The sequence below is a fragment of the Phoxinus phoxinus genome, assembly GCF_949152265.1.
Source record: "Phoxinus phoxinus genome assembly, chromosome: 20".
Taxonomy (NCBI): Eukaryota; Metazoa; Chordata; class Actinopteri; order Cypriniformes; family Leuciscidae; genus Phoxinus; species Phoxinus phoxinus.
The window spans coordinates 18,936,706-18,964,310 of record NC_136895.1 but is presented as its reverse complement, the minus strand read 5'-3'; the positions used below and the strand labels follow the sequence as shown (position 1 = coordinate 18,964,310).

General features: G+C 35.2%; 1 protein-coding gene across 1 annotated transcript; it reads left to right on the top strand.

The window, feature by feature from the left end:
- Positions 1 to 6,519: 6,519 nt before the first annotated feature.
- On the top strand, positions 6,520 to 7,938 carry LOC306988219 (general transcription factor II-I repeat domain-containing protein 2; the record flags this gene model as incomplete). Its single annotated transcript, XM_079593022.1, has 1 exon — positions 6,520 to 7,938. One exon carries the CDS (start codon positions 6,520 to 6,522, stop codon positions 7,936 to 7,938), a length of 1,419 nt encoding a protein of 472 aa, XP_079449148.1.
- Positions 7,939 to 27,605: the final 19,667 nt, after the last annotated feature.

The window sequence follows — 27,605 nt, the reverse complement described above, 5'->3', positions numbered from 1 at the left end:
TCAGGTTACACAAGCATGCATGCGCACCAGTGTTTTATAGCAGCATTGGCACAAGCCTCTTGTTGGATTGATTCTATGCAAACTTTTCAAGCGGGCATGAACATTTTACACCCATCAATGCCTAAAATACAAATATTTATCTCAGTAGAACAGACATTATGCTATTTATCGTAACACAATGTCCAATTTGTTAATGTCAGTTGATGCATGAACTAACATAAACTACAAAATATTATTAAATACTGCAACAAATGTATTACACATTGTTAGTCTTGAGTAACAAATTTAAGTTACTTTTTGATGATGGTTTGGAAGCTTTCTCTAATGTGGAAAAGTATCCATGAGATGCATGTGAAATTGTGGTGGACAGAACTGCTTCACTGAAAGTAATGATAATGTCAAGTTTTTCTTAGTCTTGAACTTTTTTGCTTTTTCTGGGCGAGTCCGGGTGAATTGCGGCACTGAGGGGGCGGTCACACCTCGCATCTAAAAACATGTGGAAAACGCTGACCACGCCACTATAAAAAATTAAATAAAATAAAAAGTTGTATTAAAACCAGCACAATCCAAGCTGTATATTGACAATGCTAGCACAGTCCCAGTATAAAACAAATAAAAGATATATTTATTGGCATTATAATGGAATTAACTTTCCATTGCACACAAGCTTCCTTATAGTGGAAAAAAAAGATTATTTAGGTTATTAAAATGTTTATAAAAAATGGTTCTTGTAAGAACTGTTTACAGAGAGGTTCTTTGGAAAATACTACATGGTTCACTGCTGCAAAACACACTCTAGTGTGGACTAGAGCTTCTCATATCCCGCTAAATGTAAAATGTATTTCACAAATTACTTTGACTCTTCTGTGGAATGCAAAAGAAGATATTTTGTTTCACTTGTGTTTTTGAATTTGTTGTTTCGGATCTTCTTCTCTTGTGTTCACCAAGAAAGTAAGTATATAAATAAATATACTTATATAAATAAATATATTAATACATATATATTGCACTTATTTTCTGTACAGCATTGTGGTCAACTGTTGTTGTGTTTATTTGTTCTTTATAAATAAATGAAATGAAATACATGTTTGGAACGTCAGAATTTTAATCTTTGGCTGAATTTTATGAGCAATGTCAAAAAAACAAGCTTCCAGTTAGAGCCCTGCGCGGGACTGTTTTCTTCATCCCGCAACGTATGTGTTACACTCCCGCCCGCTCCCGCAATATGCATGTCCACTCCCGCCCGCACCCGCAAAACTCTGAGAATCTATTCCCGCACAATAATCGAGATGCATTGATTTTGTGTCTTCTCCCGTCCCGCAGGAAAAAAATACGTATTTGTATTGCTTTTATCAAAGAGATTCATGCGGTTGTTTGTTTCGTTTCCCTGGCCTGCATGCATTCTGACGCACTGGTCAGGAAGACAAATAGTAGCCTGGCTAGGCTATCGGGGACATCTAAAACGCTTAGGCTACCGCGCGTTTCTTTAGACATTTGTCACAATGAACAAAGTCCAGTTCCTTTCCATCTTTATCACAAACAATTGAGAAACTTCTCCAAATGTCAGACTTGCCTTGCTTAGGTTTTGTGCTGTAAATACCTAGTTTGAGGTTCTTTTCTACATCATTTATTGACATCTCCATCATGTCGCTAGGCAACCTCCCTATCCCGCGGTGTTTTTTTTAGCCGCCCGTTCCCGCCCGCAGCAAAGTTCAAACCGCCCGCTCCCGCGAGATTTGGGACTCAATCCCAATGCAGCCCTCTACTGCCAGTAACTGAGGAAGTTCATCAGTCTATCAAAACTTAATTTCCCTTCCCAGACAAAATGAGTGAGTAAGGCTGACTAATTTCTCATAAGCCGCAGCAGAATTGTGATGAAATGCATTGTATGTGTTCTGCACACATTTAGAACAGACAACTTCACAGACTGGTCAGAATTAACCAGGGGGCGGAGTGCTTCCAGGAATCAGTCTTTTGAGTTTACAGGATGGTGACTCAGACCTTACATGCCAGAGAAACAAGCACAGACCCATCTTTAGTTTTAACCTCTGTTTTTGCTGTAGCTCTGTATATTTCTATGGTATCGCTATTGAAGAGTAATTAGCTGGTAAAGTGGATTTACTCATTGTAGAGTTAACAAAAGTTATCTTGGGCATTTTTTGAAGTGGATGTTGTAACAAATGTCAGTTAAATCGGGAAGATTTTAAAACAAGTAGTTCAAAATAAAAGCAACTTTCAGTAAAGTCTAAGACTGATTCTTAAGTGCTGACTGATGTGGCACTTAAGTGCTGTGAACTAAGGACTACAATGATGTCATCCCAAAATGGCCGCTCTCAACCACTGAATCAGCCAATAGTGAGCCTGCAAGGGTGAAGTCACAGCAGCATGACACCAATCATTTAATCTAGTTATAAAAAAGTAATTTAATTAAGATACTGAAACTTTAATATTTACATTAATTTAAAAAAAATAGCTTTGCATTGTGCAAAATTATCACAAATTATTATTGATGGTGTGGAACAGCAACTCAAGGGAAGCTTGCAATCCTCATAAAAGTGGCTTTGTTTTGCCGCATGGTTTGAAGATCAATTGGAAAGTCAATGAACTGTCATACAATAGTAGCCAAAAGTGATGTCCGGCAATGGAAAATTGACAGATTTACCCTTCATTCAAATAGTATTAACCCCTTAAGCGGCACCCCCCTTTTTTTTTTTTATATAGACATGAAAATGCACATTCCGAACTTAAATGGTTGTAATTCAAGAATGCTTTGGAATATAGATGTTTTAAAGAAGACGTTTGGCAATTTTTTGTAGAAGTGAAATAAATTAAGAAAGTTAAACAGAAAAAAAGTTATAGAAGTTTGAGTTTATGAAAATGTACAATGATACACATTTAATTATTCATATTTTATATAAATATATAATTTCAAAACCTGGAGGACTTCAAATTTTAGGTTGATATCTCAAAAAATAAGCTTTCAGTGAGATTTTGTTTGGGCGCAGTACCAAACTTTTTCACTAGTTGACATTACTGCCCATATAAGGGCGCCTCCATTTCCATATGTTGTTTAAGTGATCTGAACCATTATTTTTACAATTTTCATACAATTTATGAAGTAGACATCCTATTCAGAAGTATAGGATGGTTTGACAAAAGTTTGGCAGATTTTGAAATGAATTCAACTTCTAAGAAACACAAAAAGAGCACGTATGTGCATTATAGCTCGCTGACACATCACAATTGGTGAATCTATTCTTTTTTTTCTTTATATTTAAAACATTTTCAGACCTTTTTTTCTAAAATAATTGAATGGATGCTATCTTTTTAACTCTTGGCATGAAAACAAACTGTGGTTTCTACCATTCTGTCATGATTTTTCATGTTCATCACTATTTAAAAAAAACCACACATTCCTTTCACATTGCTCCTCCTTACTGTACGCAGACAGATGTCTCAGGTTACACAAGCATGAATGCGCACCAGTGTTTTACAGCAGCATTGGCACAAGCCTCTTGTTGGATTGATTCTATGCAAACTTTTCAAGCGGGCATGAACATTTTACACCCATCAATGCCTAAAATACAAATATTTATCTCAGTAGAACAGACATTATGCTATTTATCATAACACAATGTCCAATTTGTTAATGTCAGTTGATGCATGAACTAACATAAACTACAAAATATTATTAAATACTGCAACAAATGTATTACACATTGTTAGTCTTGAGTAACAAATTTAAGTTACTTTTTGATGATGGTTTGGAAACTACTTTCTCTAATGTGGAAAAGTATCCATGAGATGCATGTGAAATTGTGGTGGACAGAACTGCTTCACTGAAAATAATGATAATGTCAAGTTTTTCTTAGTCTTGATTTCTCACAACTTTTTTTGCTTTTTCTGGGCGAGTCAGGGTGAATTGCGGCACTGAGGGGGCGGTCACACCTCGCATCTAAAAACATGTGGAAAACGCTGACCACGCCACTATAAAAAATAAAATAAAATAAAAAGTTGTATTAAAACCAGCACAATACAAGCTGTATTTTGACAATGCTAGCACAGTCCCATTATAAAACAAATAAAAGATATATTTATTGACATTATAATGGAATTAACTTTCCATTGCACACAAGCTTCCTTATAGTGGAAAAAAAAAAAGATTATTTAGGTTATTAAAATGTTTATAAAAAATGGTTCTTGTAAGAACTGTTTACAGAGAGGTTCTTTGGAAAACACTACATGGTTCACTGCTGCAAAACACACTCTAGTGTGGACTAGAGCTTCTCATATCCCGCTAAATGTAAAATGTATTTCACAAATTACTTTGACTCTTCTGTGGAATGCAAAAGAAGATATTTCGTGTCTCTTGTGTTTTTGAATTTGTTGTTTCGGATCTTCTTCTCTTGTGTTCACCAAGAAAGTAAGTATATAAATAAATATACTTATATAAATGAATATATGAATAAATATATATTGCACTTATTTTCTGTACAGCATTGTGGTCAACTGTTGTTGTGTTTATTTTTTCTTTATAAATAAATGAAATGAAATACATGTTTGGAACGTCAGAATTTTAATCTTTGGCTGAATTTTATGAGCAATGTCAAAAAAACAAGCTTCCAGTTAGAGCCCTGCGCGGGACTGTTTTCTTCATCCCGCTCCCGCCCGCCGAATTTCTGACCATTACCGCCCGCTCCCGCAACATATGTGTTACACTCCCGCCCGCTCCCGCAATATGCATGTCCACTCCCGCCCGAACCCGCAAAACTCTGAGAATCTATTCCCGCACAATAATCGAGATGCATTGATTTTGTGTCTTCTCCCGTCCCGCAGGAAAAAAATACGTATTTGTATTGCTTTTATTAAAGAGATTCATGCGGTTGTTTGATTCGTTTTCCTGGCCTGCATGCATTCTGACGCACTGGTCAGGAAGACAAATAGTAGCCTGGCTAGGCTATCGGGGACATCTAAAACGCTTAGGCTACCGCGCGTTTCTTTAGACATTTGTTACAATGAACAAAGTCCAGTTCCTTTCCAGATTTTGAAATGAATTCAACCTCTAAGAAACACAAAAAGAGCACGTATGTGCATTATAGCTCGCTGCCACATCACAATTGGTGAATCTATTCTTTTTTTTCTTTATATTTAAAACATTTTCAGACCTTTTTTTCTAAAAGAATTGAATGGATGCTATCTTTTGAACTCTTGGCATGAAAACAAACTGTGGTTTCTACCATTCTGTCATGATTTTTCATGTTCATCACTATTTCAAAATAAAGGTCTGAACACGCCTTAGGAGTATGAAAATATTCTTGCTGCAAATTGATAAATTACGACTCCTCTTTAATTTATTTTGAAAATCAATCACCAAGTATGTAAACTAGAGATTGTAAGCTTTCAAATGGTATTGTGATGAAGACTCAGAGGCGTTCGGATCCATGAGCAATATCTTTAATGATGAACACAAAACAGACAGAAACAAAGGCAGCACGGGGCTGTAGAATATACAGGGGCAGTCCAAACTCAGAGTGGTTACCAGGCAAGGGTCGTGGGCAGGCAGCAAACGTTCACAGAGTCGAAGGGGATACAGGCTTGAATCGAGGAACCAGGAATACACGGGGATATGGAGAATAGCTCAGAGTAGCACGTCGTGGCAGTATCAAGATCTCGCAGGGAACAAAGGGAAGCGAGGTCCTGATAAAGAGGAGCTAAGTGGGAACAGGTGGCAGAGATAATGGGAATGAGACAGGGATAGAAGGAGGTGATGAGTGACAGGGGTGATGGGAAGTGAAGTCCTAGAACTCTGGAGAGAGTGCTCTGGTGAAGCCAGGAGGAGGCGTCGTGGAGTGCATCGTGACAGATATATAGTTTGTCAAGGTTAGTTTAGGTTTAGTATAGGACAGGGGTGTCCAAACTACGGCCCGCAGTTGGCCCGCGGTCCAGTTTTTATTGGCCCGCGGCAAGTTCTGAAAATATAATTTAATATGGCCCACACAAGAAGCTTGAGCTCAACTCTGTTGCACTTCTCAGTTTCAACACTAGATGGAGCCAGGCAGCCAGCCACAGAAACGGTGCTTCTCAACCGTTACCGCTAGAAAAACTTTTAACGCGAGTCACCAGAAATGGCAGCACCCAAGAAACGAAAAATAGCAAGTGAGTGCAGAAGATTTCAAACAAGGTGGGAAAATGAATATTTTTTCAAAGAAATCAACGGAAAGTGTGTCTGTTTGATTTGCAATGAAGATGTTGCTGTGATGAAAGAATATAATGTCCGTCGGCACTATGATACCAAACATCAGAGCTACACATCGTACACCGGTGCCGAACGAACACAGAAAGTCAAGCAAATGACAGCTAGTCTGCAAGCTCAACAACAGTTTTTTTTTTCGTGCTAATAAAATACAAGAAAACGCCACAACAGCAAGCTATGAAGTCGCTAAACTTATTGCCCAGCACGGTAAACCGTTCTCAGACGGTGGTTTCATAAAGCAGTGCCTCATCAAAGTCACAGAAATAATGTGCCCGGAGAAAGTGCAGGATTTCAACAACGTGAGCTTATCCAGAAATACAGTGGTGCGGAGAATCGAGGACTTGTCAGCTAACGTGAAACTTCAGCTGAGAGACAAAGCTGGTGCTTTTGACTTTTACTCGATAGCATGCGATGAGAGTACAGATGCTACAGACACTGCACAGCTGTTAATTTTTTTGCGGGGAGTAGATGATAATTTTAGCTGTACGGAGGAGCTGCTTGATATGATGAGCCTAAAAGGCACAACGACGGGTAGAGATATTTTTGAAGCTGTGTCAGAGGCAGTTGAAAAGATGGGGCTTAAATGGGACAAGCTCTGTGGAGTAACAACGGATGGAGCTCCGGCCATGACGGGCGATCGCAAAGGAATGGCATCGATGGTGTGCGCCAAGGTAAAAGAGAGCGGAGGTGAGGCTTTTAGGATGCACTGTATAATCCACCAAGAAGCACTATGTGCCAAGACTGTCCAGCTGGGCGATGTGATGAACACTGTTGTAAAAACTGTCAACATAATTCGAGCTAGAGGACTGTACCACAGAGAATTTCAAGCTTTCCTTTCTGATGTGGATGCTGAATACGGGGATGTACTCTACCACTCTGAGGTGCGCTGGCTGAGCCGCGGCTATGTGCTGCAGCGCTTTTATTCGCTGAGATCAGAAATCGATCAGTTTATGAAAGAGAAGGGCCGACCTCTTCATGAACTGAGTGACCCTCTGTGGCTGGCCGACCTGGCATTTTTAGTTGATCTTACTCATCATCTGAATACACTGAACAAGAACCTACAAGGCAAAAAACAGCTGGTGCCTCACCTGTATGCGCACATGAAAGCCTTCCGTGTAAAGCTCCGCCTGTTTGAGACACAACTACGAAGCTTTAATGTTGCACACTTCCCTGCACTGTCTGAAATCAAGTCTTCTTTTCCAAATGCCAACCTTTCTGCTAAAAAGGAGAAATATGTGTCTGTGATTGCATCTCTCGTGACCGAATTCAACCAGCGTTTCCAAGATTTTTCTGTCATTGAAAAACAAATCAAGCTGTTCTCGACCCCCTTCCTGGTGGATGCAGAAGAAGTGGAAGAGAGTCTGCAGTTAGAACTGATTGAAATGCAATGCGATGATTCTCTGAAGAGTCAACATCAGCTTCTCTCCCTCCCTGACTTCTATCAGAGTTTGGATAGTGCCAAGTTTCCTCTGATGAGACGCCAGGCAAAAAGAATGATGAGCCTGTTCGGCTCAACATACATATGTGAACAAACATTTTCTCTGTTAAATCAGAACAAATGCAGATTGAGAACCAGAATGGCCGATAGCCATCTCTGTGAAGTCCTTCGTGTCTCAACCACCAAACTTTCTCCTGACATGTCAGCCATCCTTCAATCCAAAGGACAGCATCACTGCTCCCACTGATTGCAATGTTCTTCACATTATAGAATTATCAGTTCATATTAAACAGCAATAAAGCTAAAAGCAGCGCGCGTGTGACCTAGTGCCATGGACAGCGGCGCCGCGCAGAGATCTACCACATGAATGCATTTTCCCCCTGGGGCGAGCGCTGTGAGTTAGTTGTTGCGCGAGTGTCTTGCGCGAGTTTTCATTTAACCTTAAAACAAAATATTTTTTTTGTGAAACTAAAAGTTTAATATACATTTTTGAAGGTAGTTTTTAAACTGAAAGTTTTTCAGGACAAGAGTATTTTTTTCATAAATGTCAACCTGGGGAAAATTGTCACATGTTTTTTATACATTGATATGTACACTGAGTGCAATGTTTTTCACATTATAGGTGAGTTATGTTACGACCACCTGTGCCACCTGCACCAGTGCAGTTCCAGTTATTAACCTGACTCTTTGCAAACACACACAGCTGACATTGTATTTAATTCATACCACACTTTTTAATTTAATAATAAACAGTTCTTTATTCATTTTAAATTGTAAAACCTAAACTGTTTGTTTCTGTTCCTTTTTATGTTGAGACCTTGAGTAACAAGCCAGGTCGTAAAAACACAGTATTCATGTGTCAATATAGTGTGTGGCCCGGCCCTTTGTTTATTTTTCTGTATTTGGCCCTCACTAAAAAAAGTTTGGACACCCCTGGTATAGGATATTACTGTTTTAAATATGTAAAGGCTGTGGGGCCAATATTAGGGGATAATCAGTAGAAGGCTTTTTAAAACCTTTAAAAATCAGCAATAAATATATATATATTGACTAGGACGATTACTCAACCAACCAAACATTTTAATAATGTTAAAATACCTATCAAAAATAGGTTTATTATATGATATTACTGTTTTAAATATGTAATGGCTGTGCCAATAAAAAAGTGTTAAAGATTTTGTAAGTTAATTATGTAGTTGTGCTTAGAGTCAACTGTTTATTTGTAATAACACAATGAAACATGCCAAATTGTACAGCCATCATTTTTAGCCTGGATGTTTGCGCAGCCATTTTCGTGAATTATAACCGGTTATTTTAGTTAACTATTCGGAGGAAAAACACACAGACATCACTCTGTATTCTGTTGGACCGGAACCACTTTTTATTAGCATATATCCATTTATGAATAGCAGGTCACATACACGTGACATGAGCAGTATGAGGGCACACATTACAAACTTTAACATACAAAGAAATTATGAACGTATGAAAAAACTGGGAGATTCTTCCGTCAGACCAGGAAATTTGGGGGTCATGTTTCTCTAGCCATGGAAGCCCCAAGATTATAGGATGCGCGGGCGAGTTAATCGTGAAGAATTGGATAGTTTCAGAATGCTGTGTCCCGAAGCTGAGCGTGAGGGGTTGCGTGGTGTATTGCACCTCTCCAGACCCCAGGGGGCGTCCATCCAGCGCTTCCACGGTCACACCAGACTCACATGCGAGGAGAGAAACATGATGAGTTTTGGCAAATGCAAGGTCGATAAAATTTCCCGCAGCTCCAGAATCAATCAAGGCTCTTAAGTTTACAGTTCGTCCATTAAACTTCAAAGAACTATCCACAGAGAATAATTTAGAAGAGTGATTAGAACTCACAACAGCAGAATTCTTGAGCGCTGGATTAATCGGACAGGTTACCCTCAGATGTCCCGCCTCTCCGCAATACATACAGAGATGATTACGGCGTCTCCTCTCCCGCTCCGCCGTAGAAAGGCGTGTGTAACCAATCTGCATGGGCTCCGACTCCGCGCTGGGGGACGCACACTCGAGGAAACTGGACCTGAGTGGTGTGCGCCGGGAGCGAATCAAGTTGTCGAGGCGGATGGCGAGCTCCATAATTTGTTTCAAGGATTTACCGTCGCCGCGGCACGCCAGCTCTCCCTGGAGGTCCGAGTTGAGTCCCTTGCGATACAGGAGCTTTAGAGGTTCCTCCTCCCATCCAGCTTGGGCTGCGAGGGTCCGAAAAGAGAGTGTGTAGTCCGCTGCGGTAGAATTTCCCTGACGTAACGTGAGCAGTAGTTCTCCTGGATCCTTTCCTCCCGCTGAATGTTCAAACACCTCTCTAAATTGGGTTAAAAACTCATCATAAGAGGGGAAAAAGAGCTGACCTCCATACCAGAGTGCAGTAGCCCATTCCAGAGCCCGATCGGTGAGTAGGGAACATATGAAAGAGACGCGGCTCTCATCAGTGGAGTAGGACTGTGTCTGCTGGTCAAAATACAAGCTGCACTGCAACAAAAATCCCTTACAGGCAGCAGGTGAGCCATCACATTTCTCAGGAAGGGATAACTTGGGATGGTTTGAACTGTTACTCACGGCAGGTGGAACGAGAGCAGGTGCCGCTGGACTCGGAGCCTGATTCTCAACCACGCTCGGCGGGGATCAACTTTTAAAAGAAAAAATAGATTGTTTTGATTAAAATGTATAAATGTCATGTGACTGGTGTGAAAGGTCATGTGACTATCCGTTTATTTCCTGCTTGCACATCTAGAAGAAGATGTCTTTCTCACACTACTACAAAAAGTAGTATATAAAACACCTTAATTAACAGATAGAACTATCAAATTTTGTACATATATTCTTTAAAGTGTCTACTACTGATATATTTTGAGAATTATAATCCTGCATATATATTTTGCACGTAAGACATGTAAATTTGTTAACGGTCACAATTGTGACCGGTAGTATAACACAGTGTTTCAGTTGAAAACACAAGTTTTTGCTGTTAATTCTAGTTATCAATTGTTTATTATTACACAGTTTAAAACAATCAGATGTGTTGGACCTCCTAGACGTATGTGACCCCCCAAAGTGCTGTGTGCAGCAAACAGAGGCAATTAAAAGTAATTGATAGTGAAGGATCAGATAGGGAGTACCAGGGTGAAACGGCCCATTTGCCAGGTAGATTATTGAATGGCGATGCAGAGTTGAAACATCTGGAGGATGAGGCAGATGTTCATGAGAACCAATTGGTGTGCCCCACACATCACCACAAACAACCCTTTCTACAACGTACGGCCCATCTTCAGTGCACTGAATGAGTGCACACACATCTCCCTGAAACTGGCCTATAGGACAGGGCCCAAGTGTAGTCCTTGGTCTATTCAAGCCCATAGAGGTCTAGCCGAACAAGCGGAAGTTCATCCAGGGTGTAACTTTGTCCATGACAACCTTTTAATTTCACTAAACCTCCTTCATCAAATGACAAAGCGAGGTTATGGATGTCTTGGAATGTGTTGCGTAAATAGGCCTAATTGAAGAATTTGTATGAATTCTGACTATGGTGTTTCCCACCGGTCACTATTGTGATGAGTAAAAAATCTAATATTTCACTAACTTAACCAACATAAAATCAATAAGGGCATAAAGTTTGTGTATTAGGGAGGTCTAAGGAGTAAAATGCATGTATTCAAATTGCAAGAAAAAATTTGGGATTAAACGGGTTAAACGAGTGGAAGATATGATGACTTGTTACCTATAAGTAATTGTAGTGGTGCACAGTGTTGCCAGATTGGGACGGTGATTTCCAGCCCAAAAGCTCACCAAAACCCGCCCACTCCAAGAAGAAAACGGACAACATTTTACTGCCAAAATAATGTGATATAATTTTATTACCATGTCATTCAAGGTTGATAAGCACAATTTTTATCTCCTTAAAACAAAATTATGATGATAAAATAAAATAAAAACAGGGCAATAATTAAAGAGAATTAGCAAATATGAATAAAATGTCATGCAATTCATGGCCATCAAGTCAACTCCCACTACATGTGTATGTTTTTAGAGTTGCTCACTATCTCACTCTTTACTGTAGATACAACTTACTGCATAGTGTCACGGTGCGGTGCAGGCAGAAGAAGAAGAGGAGTCCAAAGTTCCAACACAAACTTTTACTAAAATATAATTACAATGGGTACAGACAACTATAAACACACACACTAAATAAGACTGACAACGGACGAAGACTGGCTGAACTAAAAGGAACTAAATAAAAACACTGATTAACAGAAACCAGGTGACATAGATGATGAGGGTGATCGCTGACAGGTGATTATGAAGGATGTGGAGGTTTGGGCCAAGGAGGATGCTGGGAAATGTAGTGAAGAGCTGATAATAAACTGGTGACTGTGACAGTAATCCTCGGGGATGGGCGTCCTAGAGTCTTCCTCAAGAGGTCCAGGACGGTACCAGCAGTTCAAGAGACCAGGGCAGAGCAGGCTGTGCAGATGGTCAGGGCGGACCAGGCACTTCAGGCAGCCATGGCGGAGACAACACTTCGGACGGCCATGGCGGAGCTTTTTATTACAGTGTAATAATACATTGTGTAATTATACTTTTATTACAGTGTAATAATACATTGTGTAATAATACATTTATTACAGTATAATATTAAATGTATAATTATACACTTAATACAGTGTAATAATACATGTGTAATGATACATTTATTACAGTATAATAATAAATGTGTAATTATACCTTTATTAAAGTGTAATTATACCTTTATTACAGTGTAATACTAAATGTGTAATTATACATTTATTACAGTGTAATAATACATGTATAATTATACACTTATTACAGTGTAATAATACATTTATAACAGTATAATAATACATTCTGTAATTACACCTGTATTACAGTGTAATAATACATTGTGTAATAATACATTTATTACAGTATAATAATACATGTATAATTATACACTTATTACAGTGTAATTATACATTGTGCAATTATACCTTTATTCAGTGTAATAATACATTGTGTAATTATACTTTTATTACAATATAATAAAACATTGTGTAATTATACATTTATTACAATGTAATAATACAGTGTGCAATTATACCTTTATTGCAGTGTAATAATACATTGTGCAGTTATACCTTTATTGTAGTGTAATAATACATTGTGCAATTATACCTTCATTGCAATGTAATAATACATTGCAGAATCATACCTTTATTACAGTGTAATTATACCTTTGTTACAGTGTAATAATACATTGTGTAATTATACCTTTATTACAATGTATAACAATACATTTTGTAATTATACCTTTATAACAGTGTAACAGTACATTGTATAATTATACATTTATTACAGTGTAATAGTACATTGTGTAATTATACCTTTATTACAGTGTAATAATTAATTGTGTAATTATACCTTTATTGCAGTGTAACAATAAATTGTGTAATTATACCTTTATTGCAGTGTAATAATTAATTGTGTAGTTATACCTTTATTCAGTGTAATAATACATTGTGTAATAATACATTTATAACAGTGTAATAATACATGTATAATTATACACTTATTACAGTGTAATAATACATGTGTAATTATACCTTTATTAGAGTATAAAAAAATGATACTTTATTTCAGACCCAGAGGGATCCATAATACATTATAATAACACATTCTGTAATTACACCTGTATTACAGTGTAATAATACATTGTGTAATAATACAATTCTCCTTAAAACAAAATTACGATGATAAAATAAAATAAAAACAGGGCAATAATTAAAGAGAATTAGCAAATATGAATAAAATGTCATGCAATTCATGGCCATCAAGTCAACTCCCACTACATGTGTACGTTTTTAGAGTTGCTCACTATCTCACTCTTTACTGTAGATACAACTTACTGCATAGTGTCACGGTGCGGTGCAGGCAGAAGAAGAAGAGGAGTCCAAAGTTCCAACACAAACTTTTACTAAAATATAATTACAATGGGTACAGACAACTATAAACACACACACTAAATAAGACTGACAACGGACGAAGACTGGCTGAACTAAAAGGAATTAAATAAAAACACTGATTAACAGAAACCAGGTGACATAGATGATGAGGGTGATCGCTGACAGGTGATTATGAAGGATGTGCAGGTTTGGGAATGTGTTATAACACATTCTGTAATTACACCTGTATTACAGTGTAATAATACATTGTGTAATAATACATTTTTTACAGTGTAATAATACATGTGTAATTATACCTTTATTACAGTATAATAATACATTGTGTAATTACACCTGTATTACTGTGTAATAATACATTGTGTCATAATACATTTATTACAGTATAATAATAAATGTATAATTATACACTTATTACAGTGTAATAATACATCTTGCAATTATACCTTTATTGCAGTTTAATAATGCATTGTGTAATTATACTTTTATTACAATATAAAAAAAATGTGTCAAGTCAAGTCAAGTCATCTTTATTTATATAGCGCTTTTTACAATACAGATTGTATCAAAGCAGCTTCACAGTGATAACATGAAAATAATACAAAAAAACAATTTCATCATCATCCACCTTTAAGGCAGATCTATAATATTGTTGAATATTAAATGTCCCCAACTAAGCAAGCCAGAAGGTAAGGCAACAGCGGCAAGGAACCAAAACTCCATCAGGTGACAGAATGGAGAAAAAAACCTTGGGAGAACCCAGGCTCAGTCGGGGGCCAGTTCTCCTCTGGCCAATGAGTGAACAGTGTATGAAGTTCAGAATGAATCAGAGTATTTGTCCAGTTCCGGTTGGTTGAAGTCGGAGTGGAGAGGAGGAGAGACTGGTTGACACTTCAGGTCAGCGGCGTCGTCGTCGTGTCCTGGCGCTGGTCCTTCATCAGATCTGGATACGGCCTGGTTCCGGTGGACAGCAGTAAACCTCGGGATAGACAGAGAGACTAATATTAGCGTAGACGCCATCCTTATTATGATGTACCAAGTACATCAGGATTTACGGGAAGTGTTCCCGGTCCCGGCTGTTCTAAACTATGCAGCCTAATTATATAAGTCTATAATGTGTTATGTGTATGCTAGGCCGAAGAGATGTGTTTTTAGTCTAGATTTGAACTGACAGAGTGTGTCTGCTTCCCGGACAATGGTAGGAAGACTGTTCCAAAGTTTTGGTGCTAAGTAGGAAAAGGATCTACCGCCAGCAGTCGATTTTGATATTCTAGGTATTATTAACTGGCCGGAATTTTGAGATCGCAGTAGACGTGAAGGACTATAATAAGTTAAGAGCTCGCTCAAGTACTGCGGAGCTAAACCATTTAGTGCTTTGTAAGTGATCAGCAATATTTTAAAATTTATACGATGTTTAATAGGCAGCCAATGCAGTGTTGACAGAACGGGGCTAATATGGTCATACTTCCTGGTTCTAGTAAGAACTCGAGCTGCTGCGTTTTGAACTAGCTGTAGTTTGTTTATTAAGCGTGCAGGGCAACCACCCAGTAGAGCATTACAATAATCTAGCCTTGAGGTCATAAACGCATGAACTAATTGTTCTGCATTATTCATTGAGAGCATATGACGTAATTTAGATATATTTTTAAGATGGAAGAAAGCGGTTTTACAGATACTAGACACATGACTTTCAAATGAAAGATTGGTATCAAAGAGCACACCCAGGTTCCTAACCGACGACGAAGACTTTACAGAGCAGCCATCAAGTGTTAGACAGTACTCTAGGTTATTACGTGTGGAAATTTTTTGTCCAATAATTAGAATCTCTGTTTTTTCTGAATTTAGTAGTAGGAAATTACTAGTCATCCAATTTTTTATATCAGCTATGCATTCCGTTAATTTTGTGAATTGGTAGGTTTCGTTAGGTTTTGAAGAAATATACAGCTGAGTATCGTCGGCATAACAGTGAAAGCTAATTCCATGTTTCCTAATGATATCTCCTAATGGTAGCATATACAGAGTGAACAGCAGCGGTCCTAGTACTGAGCCTTGTGGTACGCCATACTGAACTTGTGATTGATAAGACATCTCTTCATTTACTGCTACAAACTGATAACGGTCAGATAAGTATGATTTAAACCATGCTAGTGCAATTCCACTAATGCCAACATAATGTTCGAGTCTATTTAAAAGGATGTTGTGGTCAATGGTGTCAAATGCAGCACTAAGATCCAGTAATACTAATAGAGAGATACAACCACGATCGGATGATAAGAGCAAATCATTTGTGACTCTAACGAGAGCTGTCTCGGTACTATGGTACGGTCTAAATCCTGACTGAAAATCCTCGCAGATATCATTTCTTTCAAGAAAGGAACACAGTTGTGAGGATACTGCTTTTTCTAATATCTTTGACAGAAATGGCAGATTAGAGATCGGCCTGTAATTGACTAGTTTTGTAGGATCAAGTTGCTGTTTTTTAACAAGCGGTTTAATCATAGCTAGCTTAAAGGTTTTTGGTACGTATCCTAGAGACAAAGATGAATTAATGATATTAAGAAGAGGATCTATGACATCTGGAAGCATCTCTTTCAGCAGCTTAGTCGGTATAGGGTCTAACATGCACGTTGTGGATTTAGATGATTTGACGAGTTTGCAAAATTCTTCCTCTCCTATAGCAATGAATGAATCAAATTTTCCCTCAGGGAGACTACAATGCACTTCCTGATGCGATACTGTATTAGACGGTTGCATAGTTATAATTTTGTCCCTGATATTATCGATCTTATAAGTGAAGAAGTTCATAAAGTCATTACTGCTGTGTTTCTTGGAAGCTTCTGGGCTTTCTTTTTCGTTAGTTTAGCCACTGTTTCAAATAAATACCTAGGATTATGTTTATTTTCTTCTAATAGGGTTGAAAAATAAGCAGATCTAGCAGCTTTTAAAGCCTCTCTGTAAGCAATCGAGCTCTCCTTCCATGAAATCCGAAACACCTCTAGTTTTGTTTTCTTCCAGTTGCGCTCCATTTTTCTGGCTGCTCTCTTAAGGGCCTGAGTGTGCTCGTTGTGCCACGGCGTTGGACTATGTTCTTTAATCTTCTTTAAGCGCAGCGGAGCAACTGTGTCTAAAGTGCTGGAAAAGAGAGAGTTAAAAGTTTCTGTTGCAATATCAAGTTCTTCTAAGCTATCCGGGATGCTGAGATGATGAAACTGATTAGGAAGATTATTGATAAAGCAATCTTTAGTAGCAGAAGTAATCGGTCTAACATATTTATAACACGGAGTCGGCTTTGCAGCCTTGGCTAAATGTAATTTACACGAGACTAGATAGTGATCTGAGATGTCATCACTCTGTTGCAGTATTTCAACGGCATCAACATCTATTCCATGTGATAGTATTAGATCTAGAGTATGATTACGACAATGAGTCGGTCCTGACACGTGTTGTCTAACTCCAATTGAGTTTATAATGTCTTTAAATGCCAATCCCAATGCATCTTTTTCATTATCTATGTGTATATTAAAGTCACCAACAATTAGTACTTTATCTGCAGCCAATACTAATTCTGATAGAAAGTCCGCAAATTCTTTGATAAAGTCTGTATGGTGCCCTGGTGGCCTGTATACAGTAGCCAGCAGAATTTTCAAACGTGATTTATCGTTTACACTAGATATTTTTACATTAAGCACCAACACTTCAAAAGAATTATATTTACAACTAGATTTCTTAGTGGTTTTGAAAATATTACTATAAATTACAGCAACACCTCCTCCTTTGCGTTTCAGACGAGGTTCATGTTTATAACCGGAATCTTGTGGAGTTGACTCATTTAAAGCAATGTAATCGTTTGGTTTTAGCCAGGTTTCTGTTAAACACAGCACATCTAGGTTATAATCTGTAATCATATCATTAACTATTAGCGCTTTTGAAGAGATCGAATATTCAGCAACCCAAGCTTTATCATTTGCTCATTTGTATTATATCTATTTTTTATTTGTTGAAGATCAATTAAATTTTTAACCTTAGATGGGTTTGAACGTATTTTTGATTTCCAAGTTCGGGGAACAGACACAGTCTCTATATGATGATATCTAGGTGAAAGAGGCTCTATGTGATGGGATTTATCTGACCTTGGTGACGTGAGGCCGCTAGCAGACGGTCGGTTAAGCCAGTCTGTCTGCTTCCTGACCTGAGGCCCAGATTGTCATGTTTTATCTCTAAGACTATGAGCCAAATTACTAGAGAGAAGAGCAGCACCATCCCAGGAGGGATGAATACCATCTCTTTTCAACAGGTCAGGTTTGCCCCAAAAACTTTTCCAATTGTCTATGAATTCTATATTATTTCGTGGACACCACCCAGACAGCCAGCCATTGAGTGAACACAATCTACTAACTATCTCATCACTCCGGCGAACAGGAAGGGGGCCAGAGCAAATTACAGTGCTTGACATCGTACTTGCAAGTTCACACACCTCTTTAATATTAATTTTGGTGATCTCCGACTGGCGGAGTCGAACATCATTAGTGCCGACGTGAATAATAATCTTAGAGAATTTACGTTTAGCATTAGCCAGCACTTTCAAATTTGCTTTGATGTCAGGCGCTCTGGCTCCCGGCAAACATGTGACTATGGTGGCTGGTGTCTCTATTTTCACGTTCCGTGTAATAGAATCGCCAATAACTAGGGCACAATCAGAATATTTCTCAGTGGGTGTTTCACTGAGCGGGGCAAATCGATTTGTTATCGGAACGGAAAAGTGGTTTTTTGATCCGCGACTAGAGCGATCCCTCACTGTCACCCATCTGCCCTGCTGCACGGGCTCTACTTCAGCCGGAACCGACTCATGTAAAGAGTTCACTAGGCTAGGCGCATCCAAAATTGTATCTAAAGCTCTAGCACTCTTCTTACTATTCTCGATTAAAGTTTGGATGCGTGTCTCTAGTTCTGAAATCTTCTCTGTCAGCCTGACTGTCTCCTTGCATTTATCACATATAAATCCTATATTGCCGACAGAGAAGGCTATGGTAAACATGTGACATGAAGTGCAGGTGACAATAACAGGAGAAGACATTACTCACCGTGTTTGTTGACCTGATTCTTACTCACCTGGGCTTTTATGAACTCAAAGGCGCGGGCGCGCGAGAGAAAAATAAATAACTGAGCGCACGGGTGGTGCGTTAAAAGGCTAGCGAGTTAGCGTGTTGTGCTGACAATAACGGAAGCTAGCAATGTCAGGTTAATCTGAGATGTTGAGTAAGCTGTATTTAGTAGTATAAACAACTAGAATTTATAATAAATGATGGTTCAAAACAGAAAGAAATACGAAGCTAATACGAGGCTTAGACGCAGCAAACAAACTCACAGCAGCAGCAGTCACAGCGAGGCAGACAGGAGCAATCGATCTCCGAGCACGGAGCCCGTGCTAGGAGATTTAATTATACTTTAATTATAATTATACTTTAATTATACTACTCGGAGATGTAATTATACTTTTATTATAATGTAATAATACATTGTGTAATTATACCTTTATTGCAGTGTAATAATACATTGTGCAATTATACATTTATTGCAGTGTAATAATACATTGTGCAATTATACCTTTAATGTAGTGTAATAATACATTGCAGAATCATACCTTTATTACAGTGTAATAATACATCGTGTAATTATACATTTATTACAGTGTAAATGTACCTTTGTTACAGTATAATAATACATTGTGTAATTATTCCTTTATTACAGTGTAATAATACATTGTGCAATTATACCTTTATTTCAGTGTAATAATACATGTGTAATTATACCTTTATTAAATTGTAATTATACCTTTATTATAGAATAATACTTTGTGTAATAATAAATTACAGTATACAGTATACACAATGTATTATGTATTACACAATGTATTACACTGTAATAATACATTTTGTTATTGTATACATTGTGTAATTACACCTTTATTGCAGTGTAATAATACATTGTAAAATTATACCATTATGGCAGTGTACTACTAAATGTGTAATTATACCTTTGTTACAGTGTAATAATACATTGTAAATTTATACCTTTATTACGATGTAATAAAACATTGTGTAATTATACCTTTATAACAGTGTAATAATACATTGTGTAATTATACCTTTATTACAGTGTAATAAAAGATAGTGTAATTATACCTTTATTACAGTGTAATAGTACATTTTGTAATTATAAATGTATTATAGTGTAATCAAACATTTTGTAATTATACCTTTTTTACAGTGTAATAATACATTGTGTAATTATACATTTATTTCAGTGTAATAATAAATTGTGAAATTGTACCTTTGTTACAGAGTAATAATACATTGTGCAATTATACATTTATTACACTGTAATTATACCTTTGTTACAGTGTAATGATACATTGTGTAACTATACCTTTATTACAATGCAATAATAAATTGTGTAATTATACCTTTATTACAGTGTAATAATAGATTGTGTAATTATACCTTTATTACAGTGTAATACTAAATGTGTAAATATACATTTTTTACAGTGTAATAATACATTGAGTAATTATACCTTTATTCAGTGTAATAATACATTGTGTAATTATTAATTTATTACAGTGTAATAATACATTGTGCAATTATTCATTTATTACAATGTTATAGTAAATTGTGTTATTATACATTTATTACAGTGTAATAATACATTGTGAAATTATACCTTTATTACACTGTAATAATACATTGTGTAATTATTAGGGGTGTAACGGTACACAAAAATCACGGTTCGGTACGTACCTCGGTTTTAAAGTCACGGTTCGGTTTATTTTCGGTACAGTAAGGGAAAGAAATGCAAACATTAAACTGCAGGTTGTTTATTACTATAAACTTTTTTTTTAACAGTTTGTTTACACTTTTTTAAACACTTTTTAATAAAATATAATAACATATATATAAAATAAAAAAAGAATAAGAAATAAAATACTGCTGCAAAGTTCTCCACTAAATAAAATACTCTCAGTCTCAAACCAATATCACATAATAAAATATAATGAAAAATATAAATATATAACTATGATTACAGTGCAGCATTACCAATCCCAGCTTGTAGGCCTGCTCATATTTAAAAATTAAGGCTGGGAATCGATAAAAAAATGAACTAATTAATTGCACAATTTGCTGTTATAAATTACAATTCCTCAAATATATATAACTATACCAGCTCAGCAAATAGAAGTGTACTACTGAGAAATTTCACCTTATTTGAGCGGACTTTGCTTTTCCAGTGCGTGATCGGTACATGATTGGAGTGTTTGGGCCGTTAACGACAGAGCAGAACGCGCAGCGCAAACACGGACTCGAACATTGAGCAGAGAGCGCAGCGGGCCGACACACACACACACACACACACACACACACACACACACACACACACACACACGGAACGGAGAGTGCGGCGGCGCACGCAGAGCGGAAAAGCTTTTTTTCGCCCTGCAGTCAATTGGTTTAGGTTACAGTGACGACGGGTAAAACACTGGTAAAACTTTAGAATCAGCTGCAGGGCGGGATTTGCGCTGAACGCGGAGACTTCCGCCACTTAATATGTTCGTGTGGAAACACGAAAATGTACCTATGTTCCGCACACAAAATATTGCATTCAGTCATTCGGTACACACGTGCACCGAACCGAAAGCCCTGTACCGAAACGGTTCGGTACGAATACACGTACCGTTACACCCCTAGTAATTATTAATTTATTACAGTGTAATAATACATTGTGTTATTATAGCTTTATTACAGTGTAATTACACATTGTGTAATTATACATTTATTACAATGTAATAATACATTGTGTAATTATACATTTGTTACAGTGTTATAATACATTGTGTGATTATACCTTTATTACAATGTAATAATACATTTCGCAATTATACATTTATTACAATGTAATACTACATTTTGTAATTATACATTATTATATATTTGTTGCAGTGTAATAATACATTGTGTAATCATACCTTCATTGCAGTGTAATAAAAGATTGTGTAATTATACATGTATTTCAATGTTATAATAAATTGTGTAATTATACATTTATTACAGTGTAATAAAAGATTGTGTAATTATACATGTATTACAATGTTAAAATAAATTGTGTAATTATACATTTATTACAGTGTAATAAAACATTGTGTAATTATACCTTTATTACACTGTAATAATTCATTATGTAATTATACATTTGTTACAGTGAAATAATAAATTGTGTAATTATTCATTTATTACAATGTAATAATGAATTGTGTAATTATACATTCATTACAATGTAATAATACATTGTGTAATTATACATTTGTTACAGTGTAATACTACATTGTGTAATTATACCTTTATTACAGTGTAATAATACATTTTGTTATTATTCATTACAGTGTAATAATACATTGTTTAATTATTCATTTATTACAATGTTATAATAAATTGTTTAATTATACATTTATTACAGTGTAATAAAACATTGTGTAATTATACCTTTATTACACTGTAATAATTCATTGTGTAATTATACATTTGTTACAGTGTAATAATAAGTTGTGTAATTATTCATTTATTACAGTGTAATAATACATTGTGTAATTATAAATGTATTACAATAATATAATAATTTGTGTAATTATTCATTTATTACAATGTAATAATACATTGTGTAATTATACATTTATTACAGTGTAATAAAACATTGTGTAATTATACGTTTATTACACGGTAATAATTCATTGTGTTATTATACATTTGTTTCAGTGTAATAATAATTTGTGTAATTATTCATTTATTACAATGTAATAATACATTGTGTAATTATACATTTGTTACAGTGTAATAATAAATTGTGTAATTATTCATTTATTACGATGTAATAATACATTGTGTAATTATTCATTTATTACAGTGTAATAATACATTGTGTAATTATTCATTCATTATAGTGTAATAATACATTGTGTAATTATTCATTTATTACAATGTTATAATAAATTGGGTAACACTTTATTTTACGGTGCCCGTGATACAGAGTAATTACATAATTAAGTACTTAGTAGTAGATGTTGTAATAACATGTAACTACATGTACTTAACATGTAATTAAGCTATGGAACAGCCTGTACTTACACATTGTAATTACACACATGTAATAGGCAGCTACTGTTACACATATGTAACAAGCCGGGTCAGTTACATATGTGTTACCGACTTGGTACAATGTAATTATATAAGAAAGTACTTAGTACTACACAATGTAACAAAAAGTGTATCAAGACTGTACTTAAGTGTACTTCATGTGTATCTACATACCTTATCCATCTGTACTGTAGTTTGGATTAACTCACTAGTTCACAGCATAAATACATGTAGTAGCTTCCTAATTACATTGCAATTACATAATATTACACAGGGATAAGCTACGTAAAATAAAGTGTATCAAGAATGTACTTAAGTGTTCTTCATGTGTATCTACATACCTTATCTGTACTGTAGTTTGGATTAACTCAGTTCACAGCATAAATAGGCTACATGTAGTAGCTTCCTAATTACATTGCAATTACACAATATTACACAGGGATAAGCTACGTAAAATAAAGTGCATCAAGACTGTACTTAAGTGTACTTCATGTGTATCTACATACCTTATCTGTACTGTAGTTTGGATTAACTCAGTTCACAGCATAAATAGGCTACATGTAGTAGCTTAATAATTACATTGCAATTACACAATATTACACAGGGATAAGCTACGTAAAATAAAGTGCATCAAGACTGTACTTAAGTGTACTTCATGTGTATCTACATACCTTATCTGTACTGTAGTTTGGATGAACTCACTAGTTCACAGCATAAATACATGTAGTAGCTTCCTAATTACATTGCAATTACACAATATTACACAGGGATAAGCTACGTAAAATAAAGTGTATCAAGACTGTACTTAAGTGTACTTCATGTGTACAGATGGATAAGGTATGTAGATAGGAAGCTACTACATGTAGCCTATTTATGCTGTGAACTGAGTTCATCCAAACTACAGTACAGATAAGGTATGTAGATACACATGAAGTACACTTAAGTACATTCTTGATACACTTTATTTTACGTAGCTAATCCCTGTGTAATATTATGTAATTGCAATGTAATTAGGAAGCTACTACATGTATTTATGCTGTGAACTAGTGAGTTAATCCAAACTAAAGTACAGATCTGGATCTCCCGGTTACATTAACAGCTGTGTTACAGACTTTGACCATTACATAGGCGTAACAGCCCATGTTACCCCTGCAGGCTTTTTCACACCTTAGTAACATATTTAAGTACTTTTTGTTACATTGTGTAGTACTAAGTACTTTCTTATATAATTACATTGTACCAAGTTGGTAACACATATGTAACTGACCCGGCTTGTTACATATGTGTAACAGTAGCTGCCTATTACATGTGTGTAATTACAATGTGTAAGTACAGGCTGTTCCATAACTTAATTACATGTTAAGTACATGTAGTTACATGTTATTACAACATCTACTACTAAGTACTTAATTATGTAATTACTCTGTATCACGGGCACCGTAAAATAAAGTGTTACCAAATGTATTATAGTGTAAAAATACATTGTGTAATTATACCTTTATTACAGTGTAATAATAAATTGTGTAATTATACATTTATTACAATGTAATAATACATTGTGTAATTATACATTTGTTACAGTGTTATAATACATTGTGTGATTATACCTTTATTACAATGTAATAATAAATTTCGCAATTATACATTTATTACAATGTAATACTACATTTTGTAATTATACATTATTATATATTTGTTGCAGTGTAATAATACATTGTGTAATCATACCTTCATTGCAGTGTAATAAAAGATTGTGTAATTATACATGTATTTCAATGTTATAATAAATTGTGTAATTATACATTTATTACAGTGTAATAAAAGATTGTGTAATTATACATGTATTACAATGTTATAATAAATTGTGTAATTATACATTTATTACAGTGTAATAAAACATTGTGTAATTATACCTTTATTACACTGTAATAATTCATTATGTAATTATACATTTGTTACAGTGAAATAATAAATTGTGTAATTATTCATTTATTACAATGTAATAATGAATTGTGTAATTATACATTCATTACAATGTAATAATACATTGTGTAATTATACATTTGTTACAGTGTAATACTACATTGTGTAATTATACCTTTATTACAGTGTAATAATACATTTTGTAATTATTCATTTATTACAATGTTATAATAAATTGTTTAATTATACATTTATTACAGTGTAATAAAACATTGTGTAATTATACCTTTATTACACTGTAATAATTCATTGTGTAATTATACATTTGTTACAGTGTAATAATAAGTTGTGTAATTATTCATTTATTACAGTGTAATAATACATTGTGTAATTATAAATGTATTACAATAATATAATAATTTGTGTAATTATTCATTTATTACAATGTAATAATACATTGTGTAATTATACATTTATTACAGTGTAATAAAACATTGTGTAATTATACGTTTATTACACGGTAATAATTCATTGTGTTATTATACATTTGTTTCAGTGTAATAATAATTTGTGTAATTATTCATTTATTACAATGTAATAATACATTGTGTAATTATTCATTTATTACAGTGTAATAATACATTGTGTAATTATAAATGTATTACAATAAAATAATATATTGTGTAATTATAAATGTATTACAGTGAAATACAACATTGTGTAATTATACCTTTATTACACTGTAATAATTCATTGTGTAATTATACATTTGTTACAGTGTAATAATAAATTGTGCAATTATTCATTTATTACGATGTAATAATACATTGTGTAATTATTCATTTATTACAGTGTAATAATACATTGTGTAATTATTCATTCATTATAGTGTAATAATACATTGTGTAATTATTCATTTATTACAATGTTATAATAAATTGTTGTAATTATACATTTATTACAGTGTAATAATACATTGTGAAATTATACCTTTATTACACTGTAATAATAAATTGTGTAATTATTCATTTATTAAAGTGTAATAATACATTGTGTAATTATAGCTTTATTACAGTGTAATTATACATTGTGTAATTATACCTTTATTACAATGTAAAAATACATTGTGTAATTATACCTTTATTGCATTGTAATAATAAATTGTGTATTTATATATTTATTATAATGTAATAATACATTGTGTAATTATACCTTTATTAGAGTGTAATAATACGTTGTGTAATTATACCTTTATTACACTGTAATAATACATTGTGTAATTATACATTTGTGACCGATCACGGAAAGTAGGGACACAAGTCGGTTCTGGGGCATTTTGAGTTGTTCACATATTCTGAAAGTGTAGTCTCCAACTTTCCAACGATGTGTAACACATGGAAATCTGATAACATTTGGAGAAGTTGTGGCCATTTGAAGGTAGGCACTCAAAAAAGTTAAAAGTGGAGAAACGGCCTCTGAAGATTGCAGTTCTCACCTCTCTCTGCTGCTGGGAGTGACAATAGGGCTCATTTACATCTCATTTAGATAAGCCATACCCCCTGTAAAGCTGTAAAGCTGTAAAGCACAGGGGGGGGGGGGGGGGGGGTGACAAAAAGGTCAGGAAAATGTGCCATCAAAGAAAAAAAAAGTTTACAAACTGGTAATATATAAATAAATGGTAATATATAAATAAATCCCGATATATTTTGGCTGAATATCGATATATATTATATATATCCCGATATTTTTTCGCCAAAGTTAGAGCAAATGTTAAGTCAAAGTCAAAGCCAAATATGCACTTCACTGTATAAATTATACATTGATTCTTATTAAAGTTACTATTAAAGTATGTGTGTGATGTCCTCTTTGTTTTGTTGTTTTATTAACATTAAATGGATAGTTATCCCCAAATCTTTAATTGTCATCATTTACTCTCTCAAGTTGTTTTAAACCTGAATAAGTTTCTTTCTTCTGTTGAAGTTATTTGTAAGAATGTGGGTAACCAAACAGTTGATGTTCCCCAGTGACTTTTTATATTTATTTCCTATGGAAGTCAATGGGGACCAGCAACTGTCTGGTTACCCACATTCTTCAAAATATATTATTTTGTGTTCAGCACAAGAAATAACTTAATACAGGTTTGGAACAACATTAGAGTGAGTAAAGAATGACAAAATGTTTATTTTTGGGTGAACAATCCCGTTAAGGACAAGCGGCATCATGTTTACTATTAGGGCTACTGTCTCTTTAAGACCTGAAAGGGCGCGTCTAATATGTACGCATATGACAAGCAGATTTCTCTCGGTTTGCTTTCAGTTTAGACATAACCATCTTTCTTTATGTAAACCTTTAGTGTATTTGACAGTATTAGCTCAAAAAGACTCGAAAGATAACTTAGTCCAGTATCCAGGTGCTGTTAGACAGGCTTTTAGTGCATGCGCGCGTCGGCTGTTTGCGCTCAGATAAGCGCATGTTAGAACAGCGCATCAGCAGCGAATTACATGTTTAAACGGGAAGGCTTTAAAGCACATGCAAATAATGAACTTTTGAGAACTGCAGTGTCCTGTTCCTCTGCGTAAACATTTAATGTGAGTATTTGTCGCGTTGTAGCCTACACTGGACTGTTGAGACGCAGACTGCTACAAAAGCACTCAGACTGCTTGTAGCAAGGATCACAGCGCAAATTTGAACTATATCGATATATGCGATATGGTCTAATTCCATATCCCATTTAAAATATATATCAATATATTTTTTATATCGATATATCGCCCAGTCCTACCACGCTGTTTCCTTGGAGGGCAGGGGCAATAACAAAATAA